Below are 11,874 nucleotides of genomic sequence, written 5' to 3'. Positions count from 1 at the left end.
TATGTTATTTTGGTTTTTCATGTTATTATTTTTTCTCTGTGATTTTGACATATGAATTTCTTTTATAGTTTCTGTTTCTTGTGTGAGACTCAAGCCTTCAAGTTTAGGTCTGCTTCTTTTTTTGAACTTTATGTGTCTTTGTGGTTTACTTTTTGGGCATGAAAAGCTGGTTCCTCTAAGCTTCCGGTTCTCTCTTCTGATTTTATATTGGAGTGGCCAGATTGCTTTTGTCTTCAGGAGTTCCCACAGAGGCCCAAGTCAGATGAGGATCAGATGCTCTCAGGCTTTCTCCTAAGGTCTGGATCCCTCCAGGAAAGATTTTGGCCTCAGGAATTTGGGGGTGGACTGGCCTGGGAGCCAGGCCCAGGAAGGATGCTGCTCTAGGGCAGCTGGTGGCTGTGCCACTCAGAGATCCAAAGGAAGATGGGGGCCAGAAATGGTCCCTAAGGCTCCTGGGGACTGTACTGAAGCACTGGGTTGGTCCTGGAGAAAGGCCTGCAGGTCGAAGAGAGGCCTGAGGTCGTGCAGGTCCAGGGAAGCAGCAAGAATAAATTTTTTAAAAGGAAAAAAATCAAATGTGTTTAGAACTTTCCGAGAATAAACAAGGTCAATTCCTTTCTTGTATCAAAAGAAAAGAAGGGCTACCTTCAAGAAAATAATGAGGCAAGCAATTCTTCTGTTACTAACATGCCCACTTGCTCTCTTTGCAGTGTACAAAATAAGCATGTTCCTCTGGGCATGGTGGCACATGCCTTTAATCCCAACACTAATTGGGAGGCAGAAGCAGGCAGATCTCTGTGAGTTCAAGGCCAGCCTGGTCTACATAGGAGAGTTCCAGAACAGCGGGGGCTTCAGGGAGACCCTGTCTCAAAATGACCAAAAAATAACAATAATAATAAGCCTGTTCCCTACAAAAAGAGGAATGGAAAAGGAAGGGGAAGGGGCTGGGAAGTTACCCAATAAATCAGAATTTATACAGCTTGTTCTAGTTTGCTTTCTGTTGCTATGACAAAACTCTTGGAGAGGAAAGGGTTTATTCTATCTTATACTTCCAGATAACAGTTAGTCACTGAGAGAAGTCAGGGCAGGAAGTCAAGGCCAGGAAGTGAGAGGCAGAAACTGAAGCAGGCCATGGAGGAATGCTGGTTCCTGGCTTGTTTCCCCTGGCTTGCTCAGCTGTTTTTCCAGACTGTGCCCTCCTACACTAATGCCCCACAGACATACCCACTGGCCAGTCTGATAGAGGAAGTTCCTCAATTGAGGTTCCCTCTTCTCAAATGACTCCAGTTTGTGTCAAGTTGACAAGAGTGAACCATCACACAGCTGGTGAATGAGGAGCCATGTTACGCCAAAGGCTTTGCGCCTTTGCTCCAGGTTGTACTCCTGAATGCAGTAGGAATCTGGGGATCTGCGCATTGCTATCATGGTATCTCCAGCTTCAAACTTCAAAATAGCTTCCAGTAAATATTGGTGAAAGAATTGGGGCTCTGGTTTCTGGAGACAAGATGAAGTGAGCAAGAAAGCCTGTTCCTTACTTTGGACAATCACAAGAAACAGGAAAATAAGAAAGAGAATAAATGCTTGGTTTTCTATTGAGTATAAAACATTATAAATATACTAATGTATGTTACCAATAATCTCAAAGTAAAAGTCAACAAATCACTAAAATATGAGAACATTTTATGGTGGTCCTAATAAAAGGCATTTAGAAAATCAGTAGTAAGAAATGAATTGTACTGGCAATTCTATTTGGAAAAATGTGCAAAGTATTTCTCTAGCACAACAATGCATTTCCTAGCAATAGAGAAATTTCCCAGTCAGGGGCTGTGTTGGGTTATTTATTGTCTCTACTGAAGATTAAGGTAAACATCAGCTCCTTCTTCTGAAATAAAGAAGTCTTCTGTAATCCCAGCTCTCAGGAAGCAGGTTCAGAAAGAGCATGAATTTGAGGCTAGTTATGGCTACAGAGAATGATAGGTAGAGACAGAGACAGAGAGAAACAGAGAGATGGGGGGAGAGGAGGGGAGAGAGAGAGAGAGAGAGACTAAGGCCAACATGATGACTCAACAAGTAAAAGCACTTGCTGCCAAGCTTGACCACCAGAATTCTATCTCAGGATTCCACAGTAGAAGGAGAGAACCAACCTCCACAAGTTGTCCTCTGACCTCTACCCGCTTGCTAGAGGTGAGGGGCACAAACATACACAAGGAAAGAAAGAAAGAAAGAAAGAAAGAAAGAAAGTTTCTTTTTTAAAGAACCGTACCTAGCAACCGTACCGAGGGAGGGAGGGAGGGAAGGAAGGAAGGAAGGAAGGAAGGAAGGAAGGAAGGAAGGAAGGAAGGAAGGAAGGAAGGCAGGAAGGAAGGAAGGAAGGAATGAAGGAAAAGGGAGGAAGGGAGGAAGGAAAGAAGGAAGGATTTATTTAAGATAGTCACCTTGGTTGAAACCTGGGGGCAGAGTCTTGTTGCCAGTCAAATGAGAGACAGAGCAGGTCAGAAGAGATACATTGTTCTGGTCCCAGTGGCATGTGCTCCTGACAGTCACTGTGTCATTGCTGTGTCTTTCATTCTCAGTGACACAGTTCCCCTCTGGAGTCCAATAGATCTGTGCAGCTGGCTTGCCTGCAGCCGCCTCACAAACTGTAGTTCCATTCTCTGAAATCAGAGTCACTGCAGGGGGGACTGTAGACATGGGGAAGAAAAAAAAAAAGATGAAGATTCAGTCTTGTCACAAGGATCAAATTACAGAGCTTTTGGTTTCAATCATAAACACAGTGAGCTGAAATACCACAGCATGTGACATCCTTACCTAACACTTGGAGATCATAGTCTCTACGGAAATTCCCATCAGGTGATGCTGTTTCACACATGTAACGCCCATCATGAGTGATGGCCACGGCACTGATCAGAAGGTGAGGACTCTTGTCAGGGGTGAAGACCCAGGTTATTCTCCCGTCAGTGCAGTTGGTTTTATTGGTCTCCTTTGTGCCTACACTGTAGGCTATGCTGCAGGAAGGCTGTCCTCTGGTATTTAATTTCCATGTTACTAATACTGCTTCTCTGGTTGGGATAGGAGGGCAGCAGAGTAGAGCCTGTGTACCCATCAGTACTGCCTCTGTAGTGTTAACTGACAAACAAGAAGAAATCGGGAAAAGGAAACCATGTATGTTAAGTCTATGCACAACAGGTTATAGAAGTCATACTATAGCACTGCTTGGCTAGTGAATATAGTCCAGAAATATTAATGTAAGAAAATATACTCACAAAAATAGATAATGTATGAATACAAATTCAAATAGTATCTATTTATTCTGGTTTTATGTATTACTAAGGAAGCAATATATACTTTGAAGTATCGTGAAATTAAGATAGGCATTTTAATATTTAGAAATAGAAAAGGAAACAATTTTAAATTAAATGATAAATGCATTATGCTAAACCAAATTTTTAAAAATGTTTTATTTATTATTTTTATTTTATGTGTATGAGTGTATTGCCTGCATGTATATGAGTGCACTCGTGTCATGCAATGCCACAGAGGTCAGAAGAGGGCTTCAAATTTTCCTGGAACTGGAGTTAAGGATGGTTTATAGCTGCCATGTGGGTGCTGGGAATCAAACCTGTATCCTCTGTGAGAGCAGTCAGTGCTCTTAACCGTTGAGCCATCTCTCCAGCCCCATCTAAACCAAATTTTATTTGATAGGCAATATTGGATTTATCACACAATTCATACTCCTTAGGAATTAAAATGCAGTAATTAGCCATGTGGTTATGTTTTTACACCATAGCACCAAGATCACCAGATTCCTCCAGTCTTCCTAAGTCTCTCCAACAGCCAGGCATCAGCTATTCTTCCTAACCAAGGTCAACTCTCCATCCCTCAGTGTTGACCACTAGGTAAGGAAGAATATACCTTCTGTAAGAGATCTTGAATAATTTGATGTCCTTTGAGTCTCTTCTACACATGAACAACTTGAATCTAGAAAATATTAAGTAAGAATGAGTACAATTGTTTTATATATTCAAGTAGAGTTGAAGTTCTCTATTCAACAGTCTTATTCTGCTAAGTCCTGTCTTGGAAGTTGCTTCTTAGAAGGCCTGACCTAATGCAAGAGTACGCTTTTTTTTTTTTATTTTATCTATTATTTTTTATTTTATGTGTATGAGTTTATTGCCTGCATGTGAGTAAGTGCACCCGTGTCATGCAATGCCCACAGAGGACAGAAGAGGCTTTCGGATCCCCTGGAACTGGAGTTACAGACGGTTGTTAGCTGCCATGTAGATGCTGGAATTCGAACCTGGGTCTTCTGCAAGAACAACCAGTGTTCTTAACCTCTGAGCCATCTCTCCAGCCCTTTATCACCTATTTTGTGAGATAACCTGCCTTCCTTTCCCAGCCCCTGGATTGCCAGGAGGATTGGTCCAGCATAGGCATACCACATGAGCTGATTTCATTAAACTTCTTTCTCCAGATGCCGCCCCCTAATTAAAGTCATTTGGTCTAATAGCAGGCACCTCACACAGATGAAGGAGCAGAGCCATTCTCAAAAATTTTAGAAAGAGAATCACAAAGATTTCATCCATTTCATCCATCTTTCCAATTTTCTACCTTGTGAAAAAACGAGAAATGAAGCAGGAGACAAGAACAGGAGTGTCCTTTCCTATTGCAACGTCATTGTTAAACGGTTCCTGAAACCCGTATCCTTCCTTCCCTGAGTTCTGCAAGATTTATCACAATTAAAATAGTCACAACCCAGGCATAGTTGCACACAGGAGGGCGAGGCAGGCGAATCATGAACTTGAAGCCAGCTGGCTACATAGTAAATTCAAGGCCAGCCTGAGCTAGATAGTGAAGTGTGGTCTTAGAAAACAAAACTCAAAAAAAAAGGTCCCAATTCATTTAAACCTTGGCTTCTGAAATTTTTCTGTGCAATAGTTTTATGCTTTTTAAGGCAACAATTAGAGGGACAGGAAGGAATAAATGGCATTATTTTGTTATTATAAGGTACTTATACCACTCATGGAATAGTACAGTGTTATTTAACAGTAAAATTGGACTAATTGTAAATGTATGTCTCAAACACAAAAGTAAAAGAATAGAACTCACATGCTAAATAACAAAGAAGACAGAATTAAATTATATTAAATCCTCAGTTTAAAAACTATGAAAAGATACACAATGGAGTCTTATTCTATAGCAAAATCCCTGTTTCTTGCAGGAAAATGGATGGAATTAGAAGACATGGTATCAAAGAAAATAAGCCAGGAGCTAGAGAAACAGCTCATCAGTTAAGAGCACTGGCTGCTCTTGCAGAGCACCAGGGTTCGGTTCCCAGCACCCACATAGTGGCTAACAATCATTCGGTAACTCCTGTTCCAAGGGATCAAACGCCTTCTTCTGACCTCAGTGGGCATTGCACAACATGGGTGCACTTATATACACTCAGGTAATACACTCATATACATAAAATACAAATAATAAATAAAACATAAAAAAGAAAATAAGCTAAATACACAAAGGTAAGTAACACATGTTATTGCATGTGAAAGCAAAACAAAACAAAAAGACCTGAAAGCAGAAATGGGATTACTATGAACTGGAAAGGAAAGGGGGCCAGGAAAGGGGAGGGCTGAGGAGTGGAGAATGAGGGCAGAAGAAAAGCAGCATGCCTGAGCATGGTCAACTCATGATATACACATGAATGTATAGACAGATATAAAGTGAGTCCCACTGGTTTGTACAATTAATATGTGTTAATAATTATAATAAAATAAAACCAAGTATTAAAACCCAAAAGAGTGGAAGACATATAAAGAATATGGGCAAAACCAGAAAACAGTGATAACTATGATAGCTACTAATCCAAGTTTATTAAGAATCACTTTGAATATCAATGGCTTAAATACACCAATTAAAAGACAGAGATCAGGGGCTGGAGAGATGGCTCAGTAGTTAAGAGCACTGGCTAACCTTGCAGAGGACCCGGGTTGAATTCCCAGCACCCATATGGTGACTAACAACCATCCATAACTCCAGTTCCAGGGGCTCTGAAGCCTTCTTCTGACCTCTGCAGGCATTGCACAACATGGGTCCACTTACAAACATGCAGGCAATACACTCATACACATAAAATAAAATAGTAAATAAAATATTTTTTAAGACAGAGATCAACATATTGGATCAAAAGGCAAGATCTAAATATATATTATATAAACAATATTTATTGTACATATAAGGACACATGGTTTAAAAGTAAAATAATACTTGAAATCATACCACATTAATCCCAATCAAAAGAAAATGGGAATAATTATATTCATTTTAGACAGAGAAGAATTTAGAGCAAAGAATGTTATCAGAGACAAAGAACACAACTACATAATGAAAAATGGATCAATTTTTCATAAAGACATAACAATCCTTGATAGATATCTAAGACTAGAGCATCAAAATACATGACTCAATAAAGATTAAACAGGGCAAACCTATAGCATTAAGACTGGATGGGGAAAAATTGAAAGCATTTCCACTGAAACCAGGAACAGGACAAGGGTGTCCGCTTTTTCCAGTCAGAGCAATAAGATAGGGGGAGAAAATGAAAGTGATGCAAATCAAAGTTAAAGTGCCCTCATCTTGCAATGATATCATTCCACACATAAGAGACCCACAGATTCCACCAGAAAACTCTTAGAACTAATAAACATTTTCAACAAAATGGCAGGACAGAAACACAATAGTCTTCCTTTATACCAATAACAAACATGCTGCAAAGGAAATCAGGAAAACAGTACAAATCATAACTGCCTTAAAGAAAACATATCTTGGAATAAACCTAACCAAGGAAGTGGAACACTTTTACAATGAAAAATTTTACACACTGAAGAAAGAAATTAAAGAAAAAACTAGAAGATAGATGAACACCCCCCAAACACCCATGCTCAAGGATTGGAAGAATCAGTATTGTGATAATGGGTATATTACCAAAAGCAATATATAGCTTCCATGCAAGCATCATCAAAATTCCAATGTCATTCTTCACAGATGTAGGGAAAAATAAACATAAAATTCATACTGAAGCACAAAAGGCCCTAGTAACCAAAGCAACCCTGAGCAAAAAGAACAATGTTGGAAGTGTGACAGGTTATTGTACAAAGCATAGTGATAAAAATAGCAAGGCACTGGCATAAAAACAGACATATAGGTCAATGGAACAGAATAGATGACTCAGATATAAACCAGGACACTACAACCATATGACTTTTGACAAAGATGCTAAAAATATATATTAGAGGTAGGTAGCCTTTTCAACAATTAGTACTGAGGAAACTGGATAGCCACATGTAGAAGAATGAAACAGAGCCCTACATCTTACCCTGTACTAGATCACAGACTTTAATATAAGACCCCAAACTTTGAAACTATTAAGGGAAAAAATAGGGAAATATATTTCAAGATATAGTCATAGGCAAAAACTTTATGAGAACTCCAGTCACTCAGGAAGTGAGGCCAGCAATGGACAAATGAGATTGCATGGACTTCAAAAGCTTCTGCAGGGGCTGGAGAGATAGCTCAGCAGTTAAAAGCTCTGACTGCTCCTGCAGAGGACCCGGGTTCAAGCCCCAGAACCCACATGGTGGATTAAAAAAAAAAACATCTGTAGCTCAGTTCCAGGAGACCTGATGCCATCTTCTGACCTCTGCGGACACTGCACGACACGGGTGCACTTACACACATGCAGGCAATATACTCATACACATAAAATTAAAAAATAATAAATAAAAAAGCTTCTGCAAAGCTGGAGAGATGGTACAGCAGTAAAGAGTACTAATTGGTCTTCGAGAGGACCCAGGTTCAGTTCTCAGCACCATATGGTAGGTAATACCAAGCCTTAACTGCAGTTTCATGGTATCCAATGCCCTCTTCTGGTCTCTGTAGGCACCAGGTATGCTCATGATGCACTAGCATACATTCAGGCAAAATGCTCATACTCATAATTTTTTTAAAGCTTCTGTATAGCAAGGGAACCAATCAAGTGAAGAGACAGTCTATAGAATGGGAGAAAAATCTTTGCTAACTATACATCTGATTGAGGACTAACATATAGAATATATAAGGAATTCAAAAAACTAAATAACAAAAGACCAAACAACTCAGTTAACAAATGAGTTAATGAAGTGAATAGACAATTCTCAAAAAATGAAGTATAATAGACAATAAACATTTGTAAAATGTTCAATATCACTGGCCATCAGAGAAGTGCAAATTAAACTATACTGAGATTCCATCTTACACCAGTTAGAATGGCAATCATTAAGAAAACAATTATACCAAATGCTGATAAGGTTGCAGAGAAAGGGAAGCCTTATATACTGCTAGTAAAAATGTAAAGGAATATTGACAACTGGTTGCTGCTAGATGAGGAACAGCTGACCTTCCTAAAACAGAGACCTCTAGATAGGCTGACTAGATTCACCGGATGGACAATAGTGGAGAATGGCAGGGGGTGCTGACACCACAGCAGACAGTAGCAGGGAAGACAGAGTAAAAGGGCTCTACTTGGGGGGGGGGGGCTACGGGAGGGTGCCATCTGGGAAGTGGGTATATAGATGAATAAGAGCATTTGGAATGTTCTGTGTGATACACACACACAAAAAAAATCAACAAATTTAAAAAATGAGTTATACTTGAGGAGGAAGCATAAAAATTCACGCCATGTTAAGCAGTAGAGGTGATAAACATTACCATTGAAATCTACCCAATGACTTTATATCCATATACAGGTGTCAAGGATCTGAGTGCAACCGACCATGACTAGTAATAATCAGATACATACAGATTAGAGATGCATGCACCAATATCTAAGTGTTATTAGCAAAAACGATGAGTCTTTCTGTAAGAAACAGTATATTTTAAAATGAAATGCAGATATTTTTTAAGGTTAAAAACTCATTCAATTTTATGTCTTACAGGGTTTATACTGAGTTCAATATTGTATAACTGTATTAATTCAACTGTGAACCTAAAAATTTTATAGCCACTTTTGAAAGATATGTATCTTTGATCTGGAAATTGTTATTGAGTATGTTAAAGCTGTAATGAAATTCTTCTTCTGAAAAAAAAAAAGACAGAATGTAAAAGGGGCTGGAGAGATGGCTCAGTGGTTAAGAGCATTGTCTTCTCTTGGAAGGGGCCTGGGTTCAGTTCCCACCAACATAACAGCTAACAACTGTCTGTAACTCTAGTTCCAGATTATCTGACACTCTTCTGGCTTCTGTGGGCATAGCACAACACAGTGCACTTGCATACTTACAGGAAAAACACTTATAAACATAAAAAATTAAATGAATTTTTAAAATTTAAGAAAAGAAAATATGATACATATGTACAGTGGAACTTTTACCAGCCATAAAGAAAAATAATGTTATATCATTTTCAGGAAAATGGATGCAAATATAGATAATCATACTAAGTCAATTGAGTCAGTCTTGGGAAGACAAGTATGGTTTGTTTTCTCTGATTTGTGAATCCTAGATTTTATATAATATAGATATTTAACTCATATATCTGTATGACATGGACATAGATGTGAAACTGTCTAGAGGAACAAAGGGAACTAACAAGAGGAATGAGAAAGGGAAGGGTACAGGAGTACGGGGTAGGAGCTGTGCTAAAAGTACGTTATATACTTGTATGAAAATGCCCTTATGAAATCCAGTGCCATGCATATATCATGAATATATGCCAATTAAAAGCCATTGTCAATAAAAATAAATTTAGGGCCTGAAAAGATGACTCAGAGGTTAAAAGCACTGACTGCTTGGTTCCCAGCACCCACATGATAGCTATCAACCATCCTTAACTCCAGTTCCAGGGGAATCTGATGCCCTCTTCTGACCTCCTTGGCATTGAATGACACAGTGTACTCATGTACATGCAGACAATATACTCATACATGCACATAAAATAAAAATCTTTAAATGTTAAAAAATTAAATTTTTTTAGAAATTTTAATTTAATTTAAAATACATTACTCAAATAATATATGCCAAAGTCATATCTTAAAAAGGGTTTCTACCTAAAATGTGCAAAGAATTCTTGAAACTAACAGTAGGAAGCAAACAACCAGATTAAAATGGCTCAAAAACCCTTAGACAAAGAAGGTAGATATACACAGGGCAGAGAAAGTTGTTCTGCATCATGTCATCAAGGAAATGCTAGTGAGAATGTACAGAAGCATATCATAACAGGATTCAAAATGGTACCACAGTGTGGCAGTTTCCTACAAGACTAAGCATGTTTTTCTCACATAATCAAGCAAACAAGCTCCTTGTGATTTCCCCCCAAAGAGCTGAAAACACGTCCACACAAAAATCAGCACACTGATGATAATAGCAGATTCATTCATAATTGCCAAAATTTGGAAAGCAACAAGATGTTCTTTAGTAAATAAATGGGTAAGTAAATTATAGTACATTCAGAAAAAGTAATATTACTCAGTGCTTAAAAGAAGTAAGCTATTAAGGCTGGAGCTGGAGCTCAGTTTCTAGACTGCTTTCTTACCAGACATCTCCAATTCAATCCCCAGGCCCACTGCACCTTGACTCCCACAACCTTGTTCACCCACCCAGCTCCCCCACCCCATCTCTCCTCCTGGTGTGGGCACTGGCCCATTTCTTCTCTTGGCACCCCAGACCTCTGGACTGCCCTCTTGGCACAGACTCCCCCACTGCTTCCTGATCCTTTGCACCCTGACCAACCCAATTCCTTGGTCTAGTCCCCTGGAGCTCTCAGGGCATGTTCCCTCCCCCCACCTTGCCTTTGCATACCTGACCACCCACAATCTGAATTCCTGAGACCATCCTCCTTCCCTGATTGCTCTGGAATCCTGACACCAGCCTCCTTCCCTGATTGCCTGAGGTCCTGAATCCTACCTCTACTTAGCAATCCTCCCAAATTGTACTGTGTCTGCTGACATGGAGGGATCCAGACCTTAGGAGAAAGCCTGAGAGCATCTGATCTTTGTCCGACTTGGACCTCTGTGGGAACTCCTGAGCAGCAGGATGAAAAGCATCTGGCCCTTCCAATATAAAATCAAAAGAGAGAACCTGAAGCCTAGACCAACCAGCTGTTTATGCCCAACAAGTAAATCAAAGAAGCACATAAAGTTTACAAAAAGAAGCAGATCTAAACTCAATAAAGGAAGGCTTGAGTCTCACACAAGAATCAGAAACTACAAAAGAAATCCACATGTCAAAGTCACAGAGAAAAAATAACATGAAAAACCCAAATAATATATCCCCACCAAGTACCAACAGTCCTGTAGAGGAGTACAGTGAGAACACCCTGGAGATAACGCAGGACATGGAATTCAAAAGAACAAGTATAAACATGATAAAAGAATTCAGTAAATTTAAAGAACACACATACAAAGAAATCAAAGAACTGAAAGAAGATAGGAACAAACTTCTGATTAAATTCAGAAAAGAGTTAGAAATATTAAAGACTACTCAGGCTGAAATGACGAAGGAAGTGAAACACTCAATAAGCCAGATAGAAACAACAGGAGAAAGCCTCACCAATAGGATGAATGAAATGGAAAACAAAATATCAAGACTGGAAGACAAAGTGGACGAATTACACCACTCAAGCAAAGATTATGAAAAATTTAAGAAAACACAGGAATGGAATATGCAGGAATTGTGTGACACCATAAAAAGACCAAACTTATGCATCATAGGCATAGATGAAGGAGAAGAATCTCAGGTTAATGGTATAGACCAGATATTTAAAGGTATGGACAGAATTGTAGAAGAAAATTTCCCAAAATTAAAGAAAGATATGCCCATACAAATACAAGAAGCACATAGAACACCA

At 39.1% G+C, this 11,874-nt stretch overlaps 1 protein-coding gene across 1 annotated transcript in view; it reads right to left on the bottom strand.

Annotated features, from left to right (window-relative positions):
- Cd200r1 (CD200 receptor 1) overlaps window positions 1-11,874 on the bottom strand; it is a 46,444-nt gene that overhangs the window by 7,241 nt on the left and 27,329 nt on the right. Inside the window, exons 3-5 of the mRNA XM_017801632.2 lie at window positions 3,913-3,978; window positions 2,809-3,126; window positions 2,436-2,681 (exon numbers count right to left, since the gene is read on the bottom strand). Coding sequence (XP_017657121.1) covers window positions 2,436-2,681; window positions 2,809-3,126; window positions 3,913-3,978 — 630 coding nt within the window. The remainder of the gene's footprint in view (window positions 1-2,435; window positions 2,682-2,808; window positions 3,127-3,912; window positions 3,979-11,874) is intronic.

Source organism: Nannospalax galili, unplaced genomic scaffold (genome assembly GCF_000622305.1).
Source record: "Nannospalax galili isolate Female #2095 unplaced genomic scaffold, S.galili_v1.0 scaffold743, whole genome shotgun sequence".
In the NCBI taxonomy this organism is placed as follows: Eukaryota; Metazoa; Chordata; class Mammalia; order Rodentia; family Spalacidae; genus Nannospalax; species Nannospalax galili.
Note: the sequence above shows the minus strand (reverse complement) of the source record. Positions and strands in the feature narration are given on the sequence as shown.